Consider the following 26,103-nt stretch of genomic DNA (forward strand, 5'->3'; position numbering starts at 1 on the left):
ATAAATCCTCAAGAATAAAAATGTCCATGTAAATTTTAGAAAAAAATTCCCCAGGTAAATTCCTAGGAAATGTATCCACAAGTAAATCCTCAGGAAAAATAATTATAGGTAAATCCTCTAAAAAATAATTCATATTAAATCTCCAGCACATATTCACAAAAAATCCATGGAAATATTTCTATGGCCTTTTTCTATGATTTTCATGTGGATATAAAATCTCTAGAAAAAATAGCAGGTACCGCTTCATCGTCAAAATAAAACAGTGATGGATGTTACGAAATAATAGAGAAATTAATAAAATAATGGTGGATGTCATAAAATTATGCAGGGAGTCATCAAACAATGTTTGGATGTCATAAAATAGTGTAAAAACTTATAAAATAGAACAGAATGTTATAAAATATTGGCGAAACTAATGAAATATTATCGAAGTCAGAAAATAGTGCAGAAAGTCATAAAATAGTACAAAAATGATGAAATAATGTCTGAAGTCACGAAATAGTTGAAGAAATCATAAAATAGTGAAGAAAATTATAAAATAGAATAGAAAGTTATGAAACAATACCATAAGTTATAAAACAATGCAGAGAGATATTGTCAGTGTCAAAAAATAGTGAAGAAAGTCATAAAACAAAAAAAGAAGTCATGAAAGAATGTTGAAAGTCATAAATAATGCAAAAAGTCATAAAACAATGTATGATATCATGAAATATTTTAAAAATCATGAAATAGTGTCGGAATCATGAAATATTGACGAAGTTCATGAAATGGTGAATCAAATATGAAATAGTGCAGGATATCATGAAATATTGATGAAAGTCATAAAATAGTACCGTCGAATGTCATGAAACAATGTGGGAGTCATAAAACAGTGCAAGAGTTGTAAAACAGAATCGAAAGTCATGAAATAGTATCGAAAGTCATGAAATTTGGCGGATATCGTAAAACAGTGGTAGATATCGAAAAATAGTGGAGGTAGTCATAAAATACTGTAGAAAAATATCAAACATTGCTAAAAGTTATAAAATAGTGTAGAAAGCTGTAAAACAGGACAGAAAGTGATAAAATAGTACAAAAAATTATAAATAGCAGAGAAAATTATAAAACAGTGCACGATGTTATGAAATAGTATCGGATGTCAGAAAAAATAGAAGAATTGATAAAATAGTGGCGGAATCATAAAATAGTATAGAGAGTTATGAAACAAATCATAAAAAAATGATAAAAATAAAAATATAAATATAAAAAATAATTTTAAAAAAATTGATAAATTTGCAGCTAATTTTACAGAAAAAAATTTACAATAAAATTCACATGTAAATTCTAGGAATAAAAATCTCTAGATAAATCTCCAGAAAAAAAATTTTAGGTAAATTTACTAGGAAACATAACCGTAGGTAAATCCTCAGAAAAATAATTCGCATGTAAATCCCAGAAATCCTTAGGTAAAATGTAGCACATATTCATAGGAAAATCCATATAAAATATTTTTATGATTTTTCTTGCAATTTTTCATGCGGATAGAAAATCTCAGGAAAAATTGTAGGTACTGCTTCATCCACCAAAATAAAAAATCTTTTCATGGTATGGTGGGAATGTTTCCTGCAGATTTTCCTAAGGAATGAAAATCCATCAGTAATTACTGTGTCTTTTCTTACAATTTGGTTTCCACAAAAAAAGTTCAGCTAAACTCAATCTACAAGCATATCCGCAAAAAATCCGTAGATAATTCGTGAAGAAAAAATCTGTAGGAAAAATTCATAGGAAATCATGGCTTTTCTTGTAGTGATAGTTGGTATGTGCATGGCCTTAATAGAAGCTCTAGCAAACTAAAATATCAAAAATATGTAATCTGTCAATATCAAGGATATTTATATAACTATGTAATATATTTGGATGAATACCTTCAGATGAAGTTGGGCATCGATGGGGTTGGAAAAATCCTAAAGTTTAGAACTGGACCGACAGCGGTGGGTGGCAACAGTGGGGTGGCAGTGAAAGTCCTGAGAAAAAGGGCCAATGGCTGTGAGGTGGGGTTTGGAGAAGTCCTAAGAAGGCCAACGATGGTGGGGTGGAGTGGAAGTCCCAAGAAAAAGGAACGATAGTGGTGGGGTATGGTTTGGGGAAGTCCCAAGAAGATCAATAGTGGGGGGTGTGGCCATCGAGTCCAGGGAAAAGCTAGCGACATGGGATTAGGAGAGAAGAAAAGACGACGGTAGATGGGTAGAGGGTTTGGAAGGAGAGGAGGATGCTAGATAGATGGAGGGTTTGGAAGAAGAGGAGGGCCAATGGGTAAGGAGTTTGGGAGGAGAGGAAGATGGTGGCCAATGGATGGCTGGTTTGGGAGGAAAGGAGGATGGCAATCGATGGGTGGGAGATTTGGGAGGAGAGGAGGGTAGGAAGCTTCTTTGGAGAAAGAGAGAAGAGAGAGGAGAGAGAGGATGGTTGCTTGGGAGGAGAGAGGATGGCGAGCTTCTTTGAGGAAAGAGAAAGGAGAGAGGAGGATGGCGGCTTGGGAGGAGAGAACGATGGCTATCTTCTTTAGGGAGAGATAGAGGAGATTAGAAGAAGAGAGGAGCTGTTTGGAATGATGGTTTTGTACGTGAGTCCTATCCCTCATTTATGACTTCTTTTTTTCAAAAAAAATAATTTTTATGTGTATATTTCTTAGATATTCAAATTTGCATAAATATCATTTAAAATTAATTTTTAGATATATATCCTAATAAAATATTTATTTTGCCATATATTCTTCTTTTTTTTTATATATATGCCCATATCATCTAATATCGTTAAAAAAATTATAGTTTAAAATTTAAATAACTAAAATACCCTTATGGGTAGATGTGCAAAAAAAATTTATAAGGATATATATGTAAATAGCAATTTTATGAGCATATTTATGCAAATTTGAATATTTAAAGAATATAAAAATTTTAAATTTAATTTTTATCTGTTTCATTTAAATAGATTTGGTCCTCTTATTCTACAATATAGTAATATATTATATAATATAACAACATAATGATAATATTATATAATACTTTATATATTAGAATACTATATTATATTTTTTTTTAGGCAAGATGGGATATTTATATCCATCTTATAATAATATGATATACTTTATATATTTTATAAAGATATTTTTAATATAAATTTTTAAATAAAATATAATAATATTATAAATTTTTAATGTTATGTAATGCCTAAAACACAACTATGTCCATTCTATACTAATGTACAAGCTATCCATCTACTATCATATTTAGATACTTTTCTCATAAGTATATTATTATATATTAAAGAAATATGGATGGCTACGATTTGTCTATTTTTAGATAAAATAATTTTAATTTATTATTTGATAAAAAGATAATTTTATTTATATAAGTTAATAAATTAAATATATTCATTATTTTAGTAGTGTATATTAATTTTTTTCATTAGAATAAGAAAAAATTAACAAACCAAAGAGGTGTATTATACAAAAAATTTTAATTTAGATTTTTTGCATATATACCTTTCCAAATATTCAAATTTATATGAATATTCTCATAAAATTACTATTTGCATATATAATCTTATTCTTTATATATATACCTATAAAGATATTTTAGTCATTTTAATTTTAAACTGTTAATTTTTAATGGCATTAGATAATGTGAGTATCTATGAGGTACATATGCAGGTATCAATTTTGAAAGAGTATTCATGCAAATTAAAATATTTAGGAGATATATATGTAAAAAATTCAAAAAAAATAATGTTAATTCAGCCAAACGGCTCCCAAACCCCCTCATTATCTTTTTAGCATTGCATTGAGAACCACATTGTTCCAATGACTGGGACCTGACTGATTTAGACTTAGATCTGATTGATCGAGCCTAGCCTCTCTCTCTCTAATTTATCAAAACTCTTAGTTGAAAGTGGGACCTTGCCAATTTTCTACGCCCAAAAGTTTTTCTTTCTTTAAATGTTATAAGGGTTGATAGTTGTGATTTGTTTTGAAACTCACTAAGGATTGGGTTCTTATACAAGAGCTGCCTTACTTCCCATGTCCAGGATGCATAGGTTTCTCTTTTTGTTTTCTTTTGATTAGAGCCGAAAAATATGACCCGACCTGCCAATCCAATCCATATTCGATCCCCATAAACAGATTTGATTTAGGTTAAATGGTTCGGATCATAAACGGATCGATCCGTTTAATCTGTTTAATAATTGGATCGGATATGGTTTTAGATATTGACCTGTTTAATCCGTTTAATATTTAGGTTGGGTTGAGTCAGATAATCATTTAACCTGTTTAACATGTTTAACTTATTTCTGACCATTAACCATTTAATCCGTTTAACCTATTTAACCCATTTAAGACCCGTTAAACCTATTTAACCCATTTAAGATCCGTTTAATCTATTTAAAATCTGTTTAACCTTTTTTGATCCATTTAACTTGATCCGTTTAACTTGTTTAACTCGTTTAACCTAATTTGATCTATTTAATAAAGGATTAAACGGATCGGATCGGTCGGATTACCTGTTTAATAAACAGATTGGGTTCAGGTTTAATTTTTGAATAATTTAATAAATAAGTCGGATTTGGATTGATCATTTTTTGATCGATTTATTTATGATCCGACTATTTACGATGATTCGATCCATTTGACACCCCTACTTGATAGAGAGGAATGGTCTATAAAAAAGCGGTAGCCATCCCCCATTACCCCTAACCCTCCAAACTCTCGCGATGGTAGGATTCAATCCAAGTCACCTGACGTACTAAAGACCGTAACAACTTGGTAAACTAGCAATTTCACATTTCTTATACGATAAGCTTCGCGAACCAGCGCGCTTTGCATGTTTTTATGTTTAGAGTGGAGTACTGTTATATTTACGGAAAGAGATGCATTATTTTTCATCCCAAAAGTCATCACGCTTTTTATGCGGAAAGCTTCGAAAGCTGGGTCAGTTGGCTGGGTTTTAAGATTTTTGCATCATTTTCATATATAAAGACTAAGAATTATAATTTATTCTAGTGCCTCGTTAGGAATAATATCCTTAGGAAAAAAAAAAAAAAAAAAATCAGGCAATTCTCATGTACAAGAGATGTTATATTTTTTATGTGAAAAGTTTTGAAAGGTGATCTCATACATTTAGAACCAGATTCTCATATCATATGTTATGAACAATGATAGATGGATATGTTATTGCAGTAGTATCAACTTGAGACTGAGATGTTTATAAATAGATGTTTTGGTTTCATAGGTAGGAGATGCCATTTTTCTTACATAGTGAGATTATATTCTGTATTTCAAAATTTATAGGATGGGACTCTTTTAATTTTTTCATAAAATAAAATATACCACGATCTCACGTGGTCCGATATTTGAAAAAAAAGAGATGTCTTGTATCCCGACTAAGCACTAAAATGTTGGCACCTATCCTAATATATGGATGGGATTTCATCCGATATCACACTCACAACTTGAATCTTTGGTTATGAAAACCTTATTTACATAAATTTTATATTTTTATATCATCATTTATAGTATATTTAACTATTTATTTATCAACAGCAAACACAGACGGTAAAATATCGTTAAGGTATGGAGCAATTATATTTGTTTAATTTTTGTTATTCTCTTTAAAAATTAAAATATTTAAATTTTTAGATTTTTTTGTGTCAAAAAAAATTAATTTTACCGTTTATCATTCAATAATAAGATACCTCCCCGTGAACATAATCTTCGAGCCAAGTTGCTCGTCGATGAGCTGACAAATCTCTATTGACATACTATAATCCTGATGTATATTGTTCAAACCTTGTAAATTGCGCCAATTACTGCATGGCTCTCTAACAAAGTTGGGCACCGAGCATTATTTAAATGTTATGTACTGCTTCAAAAGTGCAGCTAAGGTTCTTCGTTTCCATTTCGGTATGGCGAACCTGCCCCCTTCCCTCTCTACAAGCCCTTCCCTCGGGGGACCCACTCCCTCTTCTCCGGCAGCCGCCGCCGGTACCGCCGCCCAAGGTACCAAGGATCGCAAAATGGCCTCTGCGGAGCAGTTGGTTCTGGATCTCTGCGATCCCGAGCTCAGGGAGAACGCCCTCCTCGATCTCTCTAAGGTTACTTTTCCCCCTTCCTCTCTCCTTTTGTCGTCTTTTATACGTTTAATTCTTTTCGGAAAGAAAAGGTCTTTTTTTTTTTTTGTTTTTGATCACTAATCCATGATAAGATTATTTCATCACTCCTTCTTTCTCTGATTCTGTTATCCTTATTACCTTTTTTTTTTTGTTAGAAGAAATCGTTTCTTTTTGTGATTGAGGACTTAATTAGGCCATTCATCCCGTCTTTCCTTTCTTTTTTCTTGTTATTTTTCATGTAATTAAGCATTTTTTGAGGAAAAATGTTGGTTTGGTGATCGCTAACCTAATAAGGTTGTTCTATTTTCTTCTCTTCTTCAGTTTTTTCTTATGCATTCAGGTTTTTTGACTGAAAGTTGTTTCTTTTTGTGATCGCTAACTCTTCCTGCTTCTCCTTTTCTCGTATCTGTTATGTATTAAGGGGTCTTCGAGAAGAAGTTGATTCTGTTAGTGGTCACTAGTCTATGATTTGTCATGAAAATGTTGTTAACTGTCGAAAAAATGGTGTGCTTTCTGATATAATATAATTATTTTTTGGTAAAGAGATATCTCGTTTTAACCACTGGTTTGTATTTACCTATTACCACTTTGTGATCTTTATGGAAAACACACAACTTGGTTTCCTTTTATTGCAGAAGAGAGAGATATTTCAAGATCTAGCACCGCTGTTGTGGAACTCCTATGGCACAATAGCGGCACTGCTTCAGGTATGTGCCCATTCGAGCTGTGGGGTGCCTTTTATTTCGGATGATTATTGTGGGTATAAATTTACCTTTTTAATATATTTTTGTTCCTCCTTCATCTACTCTTTTAGTACAAAGATATGACTTATTGGAGATTTTCTTTATAAATGTTTATTGGTTGATGATCTGTGCCCAAGGTCATGTTAGAACAATCTGAACGGAAGATCAGTAGGTTTCCGAGAAGTAAGATGTTGGATGAATCTTGATAAAACTCGATCATATGTTACCTCTAGGCTTAGATTCACTAGCTTCAAACACTGAACAAAGTATTCTAGCCTCATTTCTGGAATATTTTTCTGGATGCCTTTTTGTTTGATAGCTTCAATCTGTGATTTCACACACACACACACACACACGCACACACATATATATATACATATATATATAGTGTATATATATGTAGTGTGTGTATATATATATATATAGTGTGTGTGCATATGTATGTGTGTGTGTGTGTGTGTGTGTGTGTGTGTGTGTGTGTGTGTGTGTGTATATATATATATATGTGTGTGTGTGTGTGTGTGTGTACACACACACACATACACACACACACACACACACACACACACACATATATATATATATATATATATGCATATATATATATGCATATCTATGTATATGTATATATCTATGTATATGTATATATGTATATGTATATATGCATATGTGTGTATATATTTATGTATGTATCTATATATATATATATGTATATATATATGTGTGTGTGTGTGTGTGCACACACACACACACACACATATATATGTATGTATGTATATATGTATATGTGTGTATATATATATCTATATATATATGTATGTATATATATGTATGTGTGTATATATATGTGTGTGTGTATATATATATATGTATATGTGTGTGTGTCGTGTGTGTGTGTGTGCACGCACGCTATATATGTGTGTGTGTGTGCGTGCACGCACACGCATACATACGTATATGTATATCTATATATGTGTATATATACATATGTATCTATATACATGTATATTGATATGTTCATATTAATGTGATGACTTTTACCTTAGTTCTAAAGGAAGCATCTTTCTTTACTTGTTCCAATGGAAGTTGATTGTCAAATTATGATGAGGTTTGCTTGGCAGTCATCTTGTTTGAAGAATGTACTAGCAAGTCCCAAAATGACATCAAGAAGTGTAATATTCAATTAATCTCATGTGAAGAAGTTGAATTTGTGGTTCTCAAAATTCATTTCTTTTGGCAACTCACTTGGAATTATATCTGTTGCCAAAATAGATTGAAAAGGTAATATGAAAAGCTAGATGATGTCTGTCTTTTACAAGCATAAATTCTAAAAGGAAGAAGTTTAGTTTATTTTTTTTTGCTCAAAGACAATTTGCTTTTTTTAACAAAGCACTAGAAAATGATTATTTTTAAACACAACATGAAAGCGGGATGCCCTGTCCAGGCACATGGGATGGTATCCCGTCCTAGTGTCCCGCAGGACGTCCCGTTGAGGCCTAAATCTTTGACTTAAAGGAAGAGAAGGATAACATGAGGCAGTTTAAAATGATGATATCCTTGTCACAGCATCTGACCATCTGTATCTTAGATGGCATAAAATCATCAACTGTATGACTGTTTCAATCATTAATTATTCCTCTTTAACAAAAATTAAATATCACTTTAACCTTAGTTCTATAACAATCCGCAATTTTGCTAATTCCTGCTTTTCTTTTGTCCTGCTCTTAGAACCAGGGATTGCTAAATTACAGCATTCAACTCATTTTTAGAAGAAGCTTATGCTCAACCTCCTTGTACATGAACACAAGCTCAGCTATATCTGTCATCTTTTATACATCTAACCATATTGATTATTAATTGCAGAAAATCTCTATTTTGTAGGATGGTCTTCATTAAGCAAATTCTGTAGGGCTTTAACATAGTTTCATAGGAGACTAGGATAAAATCTGAAGTCCTTGAGGGAATATTTTTTGACTATCATTATACTGCTTTGGGCACATAATATTTAGCTATTCTTTCTCAAGGGTATCCTCATAAATGTCATTATGTTACTCAGGTCACATGAGGCTTATATGTTTATTGTCATTTGTGCTATTAAAATGCATTAAAAACTAAACATTTGATTGTTTGGAGATGGGAAAGGAAGGAATAATTTGGAGGGGTGCTGTATTCTGTACCCTTGCACAGTTTGAACAACTAAAGGCCTCTTATGTAATCATGCTTAAGAACATTGCTAGTGCTCTTGCAAAATGTAAGTGCCTAAATCTTTGGTGCCAACATGTTAATATGACAATACTCATCATGCATACACGTGTGCTTGAAAATAGACTTCAATACCCATTCTTTTGAAAGGGTTGTGCATGGCATCAAAATAAAGTACTTTCATGCCCATGTTCTATATAAAATTCTTGTTAAAATGCATGCCATAATGTCCACATATTCGGAGAACGTGAGTTTTATGTTTGTTAAACTTTTGCAATCATGTTGACATACTTTTAACATTGTTAATGATGTGTTTGAGGCAATCTAGCGAACATGAGTTTTTGGCTCACATGCCTTAATTGAAAGAAAACGGTGTAGGTACCCTGGGCCCTGACTTATCAAAAATGCTCACATGCCTCAATTGTCAATCACATTATATGTTGCCCTTTTAAATCTTCTGATACTTCCTTAAAGGTGTCCAAGCAAGTGACAACATTGGAAGGTAAGTGCATTGTATCTGATCATAAATTAAGATCATAAATCCAAGTTATTGTTATTTGTGATTCCCGCATCATAGGAAGCTGGAGGTATCAAAAACTATAGAAGAGGGTAAAATAGTGAACAAAGTGAGGAATGCCACAAATTGTTGTGAAGTTGCCCCCTAGGGAATGCTTGTGGGCTCATGAAGGTGGAGAATGGTGCAAATGTGCATGGAGGTGCCACCGTGCCCTCCAGCAGGAATGAGCTAGAGACTTACAGGAATGCATTAAGGACAGTAAGGGAGTGCTTCTGTGGTAAATGTAAAGGTGTGAAGGACTCTAGCAAAGGACTGACAGGTCTAATTTATTGTAGTTTTTGTTTTCTACAAAATGACCACTTTGGAGCATATGTTCTTTGTGTTTGCCATGTTTTAGTCAAAGTTGATTGCTTTCCAAGTTCTCTGTCAACTGTGGTATAGATAATAGATTAAGCTTTGGAAATTTGGAGGCCTAAAGAATCTGGTGCTATCAAGAATAATATATGTGCTGTTGTTTCATATCAGCTGTCTGTTGGAAGATCTGGTTAGAGGGAGAAACTAGATGTTGAAATAAAAAGAAGTTGAGCTAGAAAACTGGTTATTTTTGAACCTTTCAAATCACACGTAGAACTTTGGTGGGGACCATAGGGAGTTTTCTGCAGTTAGCTAATATCACAGGGTAGGTGCAGTGAAGATTTGTCTAAAACATTACTAATAATTGAAGAATTGTTGCTATAGTAACACAACCTACATATACATGTAAAACATTTTTTTTCGTTACTACATCTCATTGCAAATGGAGTTACTTGTACTTACGGTATGCTTTCATTATTTCCAGGAGATAGTTTCAATTTATCCTGCTCTTTCGCCCCCAACACTCTCACCTGGAGCATCAAACCGAGTTTGCAATGCACTTGCTCTTCTTCAGGTCAAATGTTCAGTTATTGCTACTCTAATAAAAGAAAGACTTAGAGGGTCATTCTGCTCAATTCCTCTAACATTTTCTGCTTACATGATGGTTTGAAATGTTTCCTTTATCATTCTGCTTAATTCTTTTAACTGTGTTCATTTACATGATGATTTGAAATGCTTTTTATGGTGAGTATTTGTTTAAGTAGTGTAGGGCATGTGGATTGTGGAATTTAGTAATGATGTGGGAAGTGCATGAGTGGCTAAGATCAAGTGCATGGAAAATTATCTTTGCTTCTATGCCTATGATCACTGTCATCACTTTTGTTTTCCATAAATATTTGATCATATATTTAGAAAATTCATAAACATGCTCACAATTTTTGGATGGATTCACTTAACCCTTATTTGACAGGTGCAGTTTGTATCCATACTTCTGTGGTTAATGTTTTGGTTGTAATTAACATTTCTCAATACGAAATACCTTAGATGGAGTACATGTGATTGTACACATCAACATGAATAAAAGCGCCACATTGTCTATACGGAAATGATATGATCTACACATAATGGTTCCTGAAGCGTAACAAGAAATGGTAGCAATTTTTGAAAACTATGATATCTGCAAACGGAATAAATTTTAGGCTAATCACAGTTAGCAACCTTATGGTAAAAGTAAGGTGTTCCATAAAATGTTTCAACAGATTCTGGATATGTAGATCCATGTTGCAATCAAGTTTATTTATTAAATATGAGAAAGCAATGTGAATGTTTCTTTGGAGATTCAACCAAGCTTGGAAAATGGATATGGAAGAAGCTGATTTTGTGCTAATGCTTTACTGAGAGGAAGTAAAACTGCATCAACTCAGCAAGGATTAACGAGAGCAACAAGTAAAGAGACCATGGGAATAAAATCCCATTTGACCAAGAATAATTCCCTGAGGCCTCTACCTATTTTCATGAGATGAATTTGTGAGTTTTGCTGAAGTGAGGAATGGATCTACTAAGGGCCTGTTTGGATGGTTAGGTCCAAAATTTTATGGGATTCATGGATTGGCCCAATACAGTCATCAAAATCAGGCTGGGCTAGGCTATATTTACAAATACCTGGAAAACCTCTGGAGTGGGTTGGCACAAGTCCCATGGGGAGAAAAAAAAAGACGTCTACTTGTTCTTATTTTTTTCCTTTAGGAAGTGACTGATAAAATGCACAAGCACCTAAAAGAAAGGACTTCAATAAAGAGAGTCTGAAATTATGGAGGAAAGAGTTCTAGAAATTTTCTAAATGCAAGTGTCAAATTGGAGTCTTCTTAAAAAAAAAAAAAAAAGAAAGAGAAAGAAAAAGATGCTTGGCTTTAGATTCTTGTTCCATTCAGTAAGGATTTGCTGGTTTATGCACAATACGAACGAATATGGAACTGTCATGAGATCAGTGGTGGCTACTAAATCTTTTGTGAAATTAGATAAAAATGCATCTCTTCAACTGCTATTCACAAGGATTTTGGCAGCCCAACAGGATGGCATCCTTGGTCTTCAGAAATATTATGATAATGCCTAGGTAGATAAAGTTTTCAATGTTAGATGCAGCACTTGACATTCCTAAGATTCCACATGCTCATTTTGCTTTTCCTGGAAGGTGTGAAACTATTTGACGTGATGATATGCACTGAAGTTCAGCTACATAATGAAGTTATAGACCATGGATGAGAAAAGGACATGGATCCTGAGCTCTCTGAAAACACAGTGTTTATGATACAATACACAAGAGCAATGAATGTGTTATCATGTTAAAAACTTAAAAGTTTGTTTCGAGAAGTGTGTTTGGTATCTTTAAAAAACATTTGGTAATTTTTTAACATATATTCTTATATGTTTAGGAGTCTGGCTTACTTTTGAGAACTGGTATGAAGCCCAGCCTTCTGTTTTTTTCATGGTTATACATCTGGGGATGGGCTTATCCTTTGAGGACAGCATCTTGTGACATAATTTTATCAGCCACTCCAATGTCATTTCTGCTTTATTTCTTGCTAGATTTAGTAACATAACAAGTTGGGAACAATCTATACTATTTAAGAAGGGGATCCAACCTAGAATTTGACAAAGCTTATACTCAGTCTTTATACTTAGAAATTGAAGAGGTTCTGTTTGGAGCACTATTAGCTGGAGATACTCCATTTTTTGTTAGCAATGGAATATGAGATACAATAACAGAACCCTAAATCTGTGGGGTTTAGTTTGGTGCCCCTAAAGATTTGTAAAATTAGATGATAGAAAACAAAATACATGCATACATACATACATGCATGCATGCATGCATGTATGTGTGTATGTATATACATACATACATATATGTATATGTATATAGTAGATTTCCAAATAGGACTATAAGATATAAAGCAGAAATTAATACTGATAGATATAAAATATGCATCTTGAAAGAAATTAGTATAAATAATAGCTAATTACTTGCAAACAAAGTTATAAAATGGTATAGGTTGTTTGAAGGCTGGTTTCTTGATGGGATATCAATATTTTGATTCTTAAATAGCACAAAATAAGGACATCATTAGACTAATATTAGAGGTGCAAACGAGTCGAGCTGCTCGCGAGCTACTCGAGCTCAACTCGATTATTATTGAGCTCAAGTAGCAGGATACTCGGCTCAAAAGTTCATGAGCCTACTCGAGTTTATATATATTATTAATAATATTATTTTTATTTATAATATATATTAATATATATATATTATTGGTAGGCTAAGGTTCAATTTTGAGCTTGTACTCAAGCTTGAGTTTGGGTTAGTTGATATTTGAGTCGAGTTGAGTCGATCTCGAGTTTTGTCTATTTTTTATCGAGCTTGAGATATTAAGGCTCGATTGATCTCGAGCCGAGTATCGAGCCTGAGTATTTTGAGTCGAGTCGAGCTCAAGTTTACAACTACTCGGCTCGGCTCAGCTCAACTCGATTGCACCCCTAATTAATACCATATTTGGACTAAATACTAAATGGGCAAAATTCTATGTATAAAGTTGTGATAGAATTTTTGTAATATCTGTCAAGGAACCCATAACTACACATGAAAGCCTATTTGTTTTCATCATAACTCCATATTTCAGTTAGTTTGGGATTGATGATGATATAAATATCAGGAAAACTGATTACTAAATCTTGAAAGTCTTGGTGAGAATTATCAGAAGTAGCTTTTCCTGGCATCTAGAGAGATTTTCTGGTGAAGTTCTCTTGCTACTAGAAGAGGATAATTTATTTCTAATGAAACTATAACTGCAATTTTGACTACCAGCCATTTTGCATTCTGTTGGCATCAGCTTTATGGATGAAAGCCTGATCATCAAGTTTGGAAATATTCTGACTGAGTAGCAAGCTGAATCCAGCCATATGATTGGCATTGAACAGCTGGTCAATGGTACTTTATGCAAGAGAGGGTCCTTCTATGAAACTTGGAATTATAATATGGGTTGATGAGAAGGATACCTTGCTGATTTCATCAACTTAGGAAAACTTGGAAAATGTCTATGCAAGGTTTGACACGCTGAGCTACATTCAAATTTTCAACAGACATATAGCTGCATATTATGATCATCATTTCTCTCCTGTGCAGGAAAATGCACTGTGAAATATCTATTTGATTTGAGGCCACATTTTCCCTAGGTCTATTCTTCCATTTCTTCTGTTCATAAATTTCTTGTCCATTATCCTGCTGGTTGAAGTTCACATATGGAATGTTATGACTCTGAAAATGAATAATATTGATTAAAAAAAAAAATCAGCCACCTAAATTGACATTCACAGAAAAATATTCCCACCTCTGTCAAGGTGCGTTGGCTAGGTATGCTAACATATATACCCTGATTATTCCTTGTATTAATATAACGAGAGTTGGAATAGCAAGGTGACAACTTTTGCCCTTGTTATTCATCAATTTGCAAGCCCTTGTTATTCGTCAATTTGCAAGCCTTAGTCTTAACTTGGTAAATTTCTTGTTCTATTCTGCAGTTGAGATATGTGCATGCACACGTGTGCAAAAAAGAAAAAGGTCATGTGGTTTCTGTGAGCATTTGTCTGCTTGCTTCTTGTTGAGTTAGTTAATCAATTTAGTTCTTCCTCTCCTTTTTTTCCTAAACAATGACTTGTGCATTATTTCTGTTTTTTTGTTGCTGTGAAATTGCTCCTTGGAATTTTTATAGTAACCTACTGACAACCATTTTATTTGTCGAATATTTGAAACTATTTCTTTGTGGTTTACATGCAGTGTGTTGCATCACACCCAGATACTAGGATTCTTTTCTTAAATGGTAATCTATACTTTTCTTGGTTTGTCTATGATGCACTCTTATAGCAGCTCAATGTGGTTGAATTCTATCTCATATGCTGTTTATCATTGTAGAATTATAGTGTTTTATTGACACTTCATTTGTTGTTGTGCGTGATAATACATTTCTTTAATTTATGAGGGAATTATCTATGGTTCTATAACTATTGATACTTTTTGGTTACTAGGGTTCACCATCTCGGTATCGGATCCTGTACCGGTATCATGTTGATACCATGTCAGTATGTTCCTTATAGGAAGCTGTTTGGTGTATGAACACTCAGTATGCCCCATACTAAGTATTGGTTCGGTATTAGTATGGTATGTTATATGCCTTGTACGTGGCTGTATGCGTTGATGTTGTGAACCTTGTTGCTCACTAAAAAAGATTCCCTTATATTTACAGGAATACCTTATTTATGGGAAATGTTGATGCTAGAGTTTTTTTCCATATGTGGGACCAACAGTTTCATGACATCTTGCCAGTATATCTGTGTTTTTTATTTGTTTATGATTGAATTCCAGAACATCTTCATTCATGCATGTTATGCTTGTTTGTGTCATCAAGAAGAAGATCTAGTGCACTTACTCTGGATATATGCGAGGTCCACAATATTTCTCAAAGATGCTTGATTGAAAGCTGCCCTTGGTTTCAGCTATGAATAATGGTGGAGCCTGTATCTCATCTTTCTAGTGACTGCACTTTTCCCCAATTAGCCACCACCCAGCAGCCTCCCTCCTTTATTAGTGTAGCTGCTGGATATCTTGCATTGGAGCTTTAGCTCCTCTTTCTGACGTTGGAGCACGTAGGGCTTGCTAGGCAAGTGGGCTTGAACCCAAGTCTAGATGCAAGACTGGAATGCATGGGTCATGAGACTGTGTAGGGTGCACATGCCGGCCGCATGGGTTGCGAGTCCTGTATGCATGGGTTTTGGAATCCAAGCTAGCTTTGTTTTGGTAGGAAAGTCTGATGTTAGTTAATTCTAGGAAGTTCTGATTTTTGTGAACTCTTTTTGGAACTTTTGATGTTATTAGGAAAGTTGATTGTTAGGGTTCTTCAAGTTAGAATAAAAATTGGAATCCCACATTGGAAAGTAGGAGAAATGGCGCTCTTGTACTACTTATAAATACCCCATTGGGGCTGCTATTGTAATTATACTTGAGATATTTGAGTTATTGCTTAGTGAGAATTCTCTTATAGGAATTGTTATTGTCCTCTCTATTCTCTCTCTGCTCTCTTTTGGTGGATATCTAGGGTTTGCGAGTGAACTACATGGGAGCTGTATCCTTGGAGTGGTGGCTAAGGTGGTGTTTTTGGCCTTGGAAGAGAGTGATCACCCTACCCTTCCAACTACCATCCTCCTGTTCTAACACATTGCTTCATATATGCTGTGATGGGGTTCTACCTTGCTATAATTGGTTGTGTTGATATACCCTTCCTTCTTGGAGTTTTCAGCCCAAGTTCAACACCTCCTGGCGTCACTTTCATTTTCATTGGCACTATTTAACTTCTTGAATCTATTGTCTTTTGTCAAATCCTACTTGTTCTCCCAACTTATATTTGCATTTAAATCTTGAAAAAAGTTTACCAATATCCATTAGAGATTGAAAAGGAAAGAGTTGATTAATCTTTGTTTGATGATTGTTGTTGCTTGATGTCTGTGTTAAGATTATATTAATGAAAGTTTTTGTGTTTTCTTGTTTTGCAGCTCACATACCTTTGTATCTGTACCCTTTTTTAAATACCACTAGTAAAACAAGGCCATTCGAGTATTTGAGACTTACCAGCTTGGGAGTTATTGGTGCTCTTGTGAAGGTACTTATACACTTTATCAATATACTTATTGTAATAAGCAAAATGAGCATCACATTCTTATTGTTGACTTGCAAAGTCAATATCTTGACATGTTCCTTTGTTATTTATGTATCTCACTTTTGTATATATATATTTGTGCTAACTATTTTCTTCTTAAAGTGTAGGGCTTGCACTGAAAATTTTGATTGATTTAATTAACATTGCCAATCAAATGATGGTCCTTGTTCCTGCTTGAGCTTGCAAAGAATAGTCAGTCACCAAACAAACTCATGCCAGTTTAGATAGTTTGTGGATTGTAAATTTGAATACTGTCCTGAAAGCATTGATCAATCTGCTAGTGATTTTTCTTTTTCAGACCTTGTTTTATGTGGCATTGGTGAATGAATGTAAGTTGGAAATCAGAGCAACAAAAGAAGTGAGGATCTACAGAACTATGACAAGCCTTTTTACCAAAAACAAAAAAGGATGTTAGGAATGCCAAGCAATACAATAAAATCTTGCTCAAGTTCTGGCATATGAATGACAGAGGAAATAAGAAAACATGAGTTCCTTTTACACCCATTCAGCAATATTCACCTCATGTTTAGACCCATTTCCTAATATTTTCCCTTCTATGTCATGTTGGGAACAAAGGAAATTTGAGTTTTCATCCATCTTTCCTTTACTTCTCTTTTAATGGTGAATTCACATGCTCAAGTAATTTTTAGCTTGTGGTGATGTATCATATGTTTGTTTCTTCATATACCCTGATATTAGCTAAAGTTCTTCATCTTAGCACTTTGTACTATTGCTGATTGGCTCTGATAATCTCATCGACATTTTGTAGGTTGATGATACTGAGGTTATAAGTTTTCTTCTTCAGACCGAAATAATTCCCCTGTGTCTTCGCACAATGGAGATGGGTAGCGAACTATCAAAAACAGTGAGTTATTGAACTTGGATCTTTTTCACATATATGATTACTTGTTATTATGTGTTTCTCATTCAGTCCTGTAGAGTGTCACAGTCACAATAATGTCACACCTTTGTAGGTAGTATCTTATTACTTGTCTGCAGGAGATTCATAACATATTGACTGCATTTTATGCTCATTTTTCTTACCTTATCTTAATGGATATGACAATTTGAAGCATATCTCAATGCCTTCATATTTTGTCTTGTGGTTATCTAGGTCTCTTGGTGGTTCTCTGTAACCTTGATTTCCATTTGGTATTAGTATCTAGTACCACACTGAAATTCCAATTTAGACTAGTTGGGCTTTGGGGATCAGGAAAAGATGTTGCATGAGTCCGTCTTCATAATGTATTATGTTCATCTTGTTTAATTGTTTTAGGACCTTATTGGTTAGGATTTAAAAATTTTTCATATCTCTATCTGCCTGTTTTTAAGTCAATGGAGATAATCCTAGAATTACTAATTAAAATTTATAAGTCTCCTTCTAAACAAAGTGTCTTGTGTTATTATAACTCAATGCAAATTTTGATTGTCTTGACACTTCTTCAACTTCTTCTATACTCCCTTGAAGAATGGAGTGCTTGGTAAACCTGAATCCGATTATGTTGCTGCTGCTCTCAAAGCTTTGTTTCTTGGTTTATGGTTGCGAATTACCAAGAGCAGGGACATGATTGGCGAAGCAAAAATAACAAGCTTAGTTTAGTTGTCTACAACAATTAATCGATTGTATATGATGTTGGTGTTTGCTAGGATTTTTTGATGCAATTGCATGCCTAAGGACATTGTGACCTGCCTAGGTGATCCAAGCTTGGAAGCATTCAAGGTGGAAAACCTTGAAGCTTTGGGAATTCTTGATGACAATTGACTGCTCAGAAAAAGATTACTATTAATTCTTGTGATGATGTTGATGGTGATAAACAAGAATCGAACACAAAGTCGCAAGGCTTCTAAGTTTGAACGGCCAACAATTGACTGGGATGCTTTGTACATCTGGATGAAAATATTGAGGTTGTATTTGGTAGCTGGCAATCTATCCAGATTGCTAGCAATTTAATGTGGTTATCTGGAATACCACGTTTGGTATGCTTTTTGGGTTGGTAATCTCGATTGCTTTGGCAATCTAGATTATCTCCCATAAGGTAATCTGGATTACCAAAGGGAGGGATGGCTATCTAGATTACCATTACTTTGATAGTCTTGTAATAAAATTTTTTGACGTAATTACCCTCATAAAAAAATATAAGGCATCACCGAACTTCTCTGATTGCAACCCTACCCCGACCCAATCCCCATCTCCTGACCTCCACCTCCACCCCGAAGCCTCTCTCCTCTCCGTCTTTCTCCATCCATGGGGGAACAAACCCTCTCCCACCCCCACCTCTCCACTGTCGTTGCTCAAGAATCCCCCTCCCCTACTGCCGCTACCGCCATCCCCAAGATCCCCTTTCGCTCTCGAAAGATTCGGAAGGTCTCATCGGAGGGCGATGCCCAACAGGACTCCTCCCCCATCCCTACCAAGAAGGTGGCTAATAGCTGCGCCCCCCTCCTTCGGGTCGTCCCCCATCCGCTCTCTGTCGAGGGCGAGATCGACGTCACCCTTCGTCACCTCCGGGCGACGGATCCCCACCTCGCCTGTGTGATCGACGTCCACGACCCTCCATTGGGGGTAGGGTGCGCGGAGCAGCCGAGGGCTGCCAGGGGTGGGGGGAAGGGGGGGTTGGGGTGTGGCGTGCGGGAGAAGGAGAAGAAGGAAGGAGAAAAAATAAAAAAAATAAAAATAAAAGTAATAAAAATAATAATAAGTATTAAAAAATTAAATAACTAGTTTAATTATTTTTAAATTTTGATAATAAATAATTTTTATCATCCATTTTGATAATAAATAATTTTATCATTAAAAAATTAAATAAATAGTTTAATTATTTTTAAATTTTAATATATCGAAAAAAAGTAATTTTTTTAATATATGTTACATAGATTGATTTGGCTAAGGATTTGGATCACTGATTCTACTAAATATATAGTAAAATGCTAAACTAATAATTTGATTTAAATGTATTTTGAAAATTTGATATTACGTTACTAGTAATCTGATTATCATACCAAATATGTCAATCAAGATTTTCAGTAATTTTACTGTAACATTACCTGCATGTACCAAACACAATAATCAACATTACTGATAATTTACATTATTGACAATTTGGATTGCCTAGTGATGTACCAAACGCCACCTGAAAGTTAAGTCAGTCTTCAAAATTGTGAAAATTTGTTCACGATGACAATTTGTATTTCTACAAGCTTATCTTGGGTAAGTTAAGTGGCTGTTCTTTGGAAATTTAAATCCATCTGTGAATGTAGTATTGGATTCTTAGAGATCTAGCCAAAAAATGCGGCTCCATGAGCTTGATGTATCGGACAAACATCTTCAAGCCTTGCAAAACCTTAAAGCAAGCATGAACTTGTGACAAGTGCATTAAACATCAATATCTTAAACAATGCTATTTTATGTTGACTGTATATGCCTTACGAACATAGCTTGAAGAATGAAGCACAACTTCAATACCAAGCCAAGTGTGTAGGTTTGTTTGTGGTGCAAGATGTGTACTGTAATGGCAGCCACGACATCTTCCCTAATGGGGAATTATGCATGAGAGTTTGAGCTTCATGGCCAAAATTGGAGGCATACAAGTAGAATATTACATGTCATAGCATGATCAGAAGAAATAAGAGATAATAAATAGAGAAAAAAGCAGATAAACGAATTAAATGATAAATGTTGTGTTGAACAATTAGATACATCTTTCAAAAGGAAAACCCTTTAAAGATCATCACTAGATCTGCAAGTTGTGCATTGAGGAATCCCCAGTGCATGCTTAACAGATCAAGATTTACCTTCACTCGGTGAAAACTTTGGTAGACAAGAACCGACTCTTCCTTGTTGCCTGGAGCTTCCTTTGCTCTACTGAATCTCTTTTGTGATTTATTAGTGCTTGTGCCTCTTGAAGCGGTGCTTCAAATCCTTTATCATGATTGCATCTTGAGCATGTATGTCAATGACTGTCTGTAGACAAAATGCTCGCTCCTCCATGTAATGAGAGAATTCTCTCATCATCACAAGCTTTTGCTTCTTTTCATTGGCTTTGTAAATCCATAACTTGGGGACTCACCTCGTATTAAGATCTAGCGTACACTCGACTTTGTGGTCTCTCTCAAGTTTGTAATGCCCATTTGTTAACAAGATTGGCCACTGGTGTTAAAAAGGGAAGAGTGGTGCCCTCATTATTCAAAGCATTAAGATTGCAGTTGTTTCTTGGCATTGGACTTGAGCAATATTGACCTGCCCCATTTTGGGCAGGCCTAAGGCAGAGATATTTGGCCTGATGGGTAGGTCAAGCTAAATACCTTAGGCTTGAATAAAACTTGTGCTGTGCTTTAGGCTTGCCAAATTTTGACTTGGTCCAGCCCCAAATTTATATAATATGTATATCTTTTCTTGATCCAATATAATATCTAGAGCTGGACTATACACTTTATATTAACTCCTTGAAAAAGAGGTTAACGATTCAAAATCAATGATTGACCATTCAAATTCAAGATGCACACCATTAAGCATGGTCTATACTATATAAAAACAATAGCTGGAAGCCAAAATTTGTGTTCTAGTGGTTTCTTACTTAATTATCAAGTAGTAGTGTCAAAATCGATGGTTTTGATAGCATGATACTATGTTTTACTATCATTTAATCATCAATCCTAGCAAATTTAATTTGACCCATATTTTAAGATGAGATCACAGTCCATAAAGTAGATGTTAAATTTATATGCTCTTTCATGTGTTTTACCAGAGGGTGAGCCTAGGTGCAATGGTAAGGTTGCTCCACTTTGACCTGGATTCATGGGTTTTAAACATAGAAATGGCCTCTCCACACGGGTGTAAGGCTATATGCATCTAATCCTCCCCAGACCTTGCAATAGTGGAGCCTTGTGCACTGGACTGCCCCATCATGCATTTTACCACATTAGTGCAATTGATATTGTTCAATTTTATACAGACTTGATGCATAGGTTAGATATCACCAAAATATATGAATTTTGGTTTCTAGGTATTTTTTGTAGTGTATATTATGCACAGCAGTTTGGATCTTCAATTTGAATGTTGTATTGTTGGTTTTAAAATCGTCAACTCCATTTACAAGTAGTTAATTGTAAAATGTGTAGCCTAACTCTAATATCTATATCTATATCTATACTATACCATATATAAAAGCACCAGTCAGTTTCTGTTTGGAGATGACCTCAACCATTGTATCCAATCGAAGAAACCCTGACCCTTTTTTTTATTGGGAGGAGGTTGGGTGGTGGGGGGGGGGGGTGGTTTGCGGGGCGCAGGACAAATGTGAAAAGATTTCTTTTTGCAAGCCATTTGATGGTGGGTCTCATTCAAGAAGAATTTAGCCTCTTAACAAACTCTCAACTGAGAGTCTGATTGGACTTGGATAAGGTAAACCCAAATAATGTCATCCTTTGTATCCCCAACAACATACATCTGTCAATGAACCACGCAATGCTTCAATTCTCATCCAAACTTCAAAGGTAGCACTGACATAAGAGAGGTATTTCCTCTCATATTTAACACAATCTTTCTCTAAAGCTAGTGTTTTAGTTATCCCGTTACATAGAGGGCTTGGATTCTACTTTAGATCCAAGGGCTATTAAAAAAATGTTAGATTAATTTTGCTTATACTCTTTATTTTATTTTTTTCTTCTGTATGAGACTGTTATCTAAAATTACCAGAGGATGTGTTATGAGATTTTATTTTATTTTTCTTGAGTTAAGAAGAATTGTTTCCCTGTGTTTCACCATTCCTCTTTCATACAGTACTTTCAATTTGCTTCATTTCTTGTGGTTATTGTTGTTAGGCACTCCAGCATCCTTGCTCACTGACTGTAACTTTTTCCCATTAGGTGAGAAATGCAGGTTCCTAATTTCATTAAAAAAAAAAAAAAATCTTACTTCCTAAACCATTTAGGAAATCTGCTACAGTATTCCATATGCTTGTTGCTACAAAGCACCCAAATTCATCTCCTTATTATCATTTCCAAACCCTTTCCCATCTTTATGGGCTCAGCTGTGCAGCAGAACTCTAGGATGGGAACTTAAGGGAAAGATTGATCTGATCTTTATAATAACCAGTCGACCTGACCCGAAAATATTACTAGATCAGAGGCACATTTAGGAAAAATGATTTATTTTTTAATGCTTGAATAATCTGGTTTTCCTTTATACAGGACTCATATGGACCTATCATTGTGAACCAATTGTATGTTTCAACTGTGGGAATACCCCATCACGGCTGTACGATAAAAAGTAATAGATATACATGTTTCATCCATGGTCCGCTATTTTGTGTAAAAAGGAAAAATTAAATTCTAAAGTTTGTTGAAGGTCAGTATTATCTTTACATGAGCATATGCATGCATACCTATGCATCCAAAAATGTAAATGGAAACATCACTAAATCCTAGTTTTTAATTTGAGAATCCTTTACCTTCTTCTAGATTCTGATGCCACTAGTACTATCCAAGCTAGGTCTTATGAATCAGGTTAATTTACAGCCACCTCCATAGGCATTTGAGGTGTTTGAGAAGCTGATGTATTTGCAAACTTAAAAAACATTGTATTCATTCTCATTGACTAAGTGTCCCAATTCTTTAGATATGACATTCAAACTACCTTATGTATTACAATTTGCACTTATTCTTTGGTAGGTGGGTGGAGATATTCTAGGTATGATAAGTTGCAGTTATGAGGTTCTGGAAATAGCTCTGAAGTAATAAGCTTTATTAGATATGACCCTGTTAGTTATGCAGGGATTCATGTGTACTTTAAGGGAATGGACAAGGTTCATTTCCTTCATACTACATCAATTTAGGTCATTATGATTTCTATGGATTATTGTAACTTTGTTGATTTTATCCGTTCTTGCAGTATTTTAGACTGCAACTTTCATGCCTTTATCTCAAGATCTGTTGAAGTGCATTACATATTTTTGGCTTCTGTTCCTTTTCTCAAAATTTCCTGTTGTCATTTCTTGCTGCCTAAATTCTTTGTCCTCATTTAGGTTTTCAACCATTACCCTTACTAATCCAATCTTGAACTTTCAGGTGGCCACTTTTATTGTTCAAAAAATTCTATTGGATGATGTTGGGCTTCGATATATTTGTGCTACTCCAGAGCGGTTCTTTGCTGTGGGTAGTGTTCTGGCAAATATGGTTGTGTCACTTGCTGAGCAACCCTCGACAAGGCTGTTGAAGCATATAATACGATGTTACCTTAGGCTATCAGACAATCCAAGGTTTGTTCGCAACATAACTGCGGCATTTATGTATTAATATATGATGTTATTAGCATGTCCTGTGCTAGTTCAGTTACGCTCAACTTTGCTTCCCTTTAATTCAGAGCATGTGGAGCTTTGCAGACTTGCCTTCCTGACATGTTAAAAGATGGAACCTTCAACAACTGCCTTCGGGTGAGTGTTACCACATTGTTGGTTTCAAATGCCCTCGTAAAATTTTCGCCTGAAGCATACATTTTGAATATCATCCTAGTCTTTTATTTAGAGTGGTCTTGTTCATTCATCATCCTGCCAGAAGTTCATAATTTTTTGTTTATTTATTTCTGGGTTAATTTAATTTCTTTTGTCAGCTAATCCTGATGCTTTGAAAGTGATTGAAGCTCCCTCCAAAAGTCTTATTTATTCTTTGGATCTCACTTGTCATGACAATGTTGGATCATTATTTAATACCCTGAAGTCTTACAGAGCATAGAAAACACACTCAAGTATCAGCAATAGAAAGAACCTGCCTTTGCACCTCCATCATCATTTAGAGTACAAAGACTGTGTTCACTCACCTTGCTGCCTTTAATTAGTCTTGCCCTTCATAATAAGTTTTGTATGAATGCATTAATTTCACCCGATCTTCTGTTGTTTTGGATAAGGCGACCTCATTCATCACTCTTCAATTTTATCACCATCTTTGTTTTTGAAAAGAGAAATTGACATCATACTCAAGAAGGTGTGAGTGTAGAGCTGAAACCGGATCAGATACGGATCGAATACCAACATATCTCTATCCATATTTGTTTTCTTTGATGAATATAAATATGAATACGGATATTATTTGGATGCAAAAACTCGTATCCATATTTGTTTTAAATGCATACGGATATAATTCGGATACTGAAAATACGGATATAATTATAGATATAACTTAGATAATTAAACTTTATGACTATAGACTCAAAGATATTACTAGATGAATGATAAATTCAGTTAATAACATGTGTATATGGTTGTATATTTTTTCTAAAAATTAATAAGTGCTATATAAAATTTATGTAGGATTACATATAGATACGGATATTCAGATATATATCGGATAGTTGTCTATTTATATTCATATCTATTTTTCGTAGTCGGATATGGATATGGATATCAGTCAGATCTTTAAATTTTTATTCATATCCGGATTGATTCGAATACGAAATCGGATTCGGACGGATAATATCCATCCCACTTTCACCCCTCTGTAGGTGTGCTTTTTGGGCTATGCTGTTGTCTATATCTCTGATTATAATCTAAAATTTCAGGATGACCCTGCTACCCGTCGATGGCTTCAACAGCTGCTACACAATGTGAGTGGAGGAAACTTAGTGGCCTCTCTTCATGCAGGACTTGATCACATGATGGGAAACTAGATAAAGATCGAGCTTTTTGTTCCCATAGTCAGGCGTGTTTCATGTTCGAGACATCTTGTTTCATGTTTTCAGGCTTATCTGAAGATGCAATTTATAGAGCAAATGTTGTAGCTTATTTAGTTATTTGAAAGACTCGGTAAGCACTAATAATGTTTATAGAGGGTATTGTGAGTGGTCATGTCCTTGTATATTGTGCATGTGTAATGGATGTTATGATTAAAGTTTAGCCTTCAGCTTTTCTCGTGTGAATCTCTCTGTCATTTTGTTAGCATAGGGTTTACACATCTTCCTGAACCCTGGTTTGATTCATGCATGTTTTGAAGTGTTTCTGGAGTACAATTCATAGGAACACAAAAATATAATTGCGGACTTGGATCTGAACTAGCCAATTGGCATGCAAGTGTACCAGTCCAACAGAAATTGCTTGGCCAGGGATAGATCTTTTTCTCCACTAGTTCGAGGAAAAGCATAGAGATACAATAATTCCGGTGCATATTTGTATTATTTATGCATTTATTCTTTGGCACATTTATCACAGATTTTATCAAATTGGTAAGCTGGCATCTCCTGTTATGATTGTGTTATGTGTCACGTTCTCGTTTATAGACTGTAACACATCTTAATCAGTAAGCTGAACTGGCATCCAATCTCTTTTCTTAAAGCATCAGGAGGGCATAGATATTTTAATTAGATTTTTTTTTTTATAGAATAAAATAGTCCCCGTAA

At 34.6% G+C, this 26,103-nt stretch overlaps 1 protein-coding gene across 1 annotated transcript; it reads left to right on the forward strand.

The window, feature by feature from the left end:
* The first annotated feature begins 5,844 nt into the window (after positions 1 to 5,844).
* Positions 5,845 to 25,626, forward strand: LOC105034015 (uncharacterized). Its single transcript, XM_073251708.1, has 9 exons — positions 5,845 to 6,126; positions 6,780 to 6,851; positions 10,445 to 10,534; positions 14,786 to 14,828; positions 16,555 to 16,661; positions 17,488 to 17,583; positions 23,784 to 23,974; positions 24,079 to 24,148; positions 25,270 to 25,626. The coding sequence occupies exons 1-9, from the start codon at positions 5,890 to 5,892 to the stop codon at positions 25,375 to 25,377; spliced, it is 1,014 nt and encodes a 337-aa protein (XP_073107809.1). The 5' UTR covers positions 5,845 to 5,889; the 3' UTR covers positions 25,378 to 25,626.
* Positions 25,627 to 26,103: the final 477 nt, after the last annotated feature.

The sequence above is a fragment of the Elaeis guineensis genome, chromosome 2 (assembly GCF_000442705.2).
Source record: "Elaeis guineensis isolate ETL-2024a chromosome 2, EG11, whole genome shotgun sequence".
NCBI classification, from domain to species: domain Eukaryota; kingdom Viridiplantae; phylum Streptophyta; class Magnoliopsida; order Arecales; family Arecaceae; genus Elaeis; species Elaeis guineensis.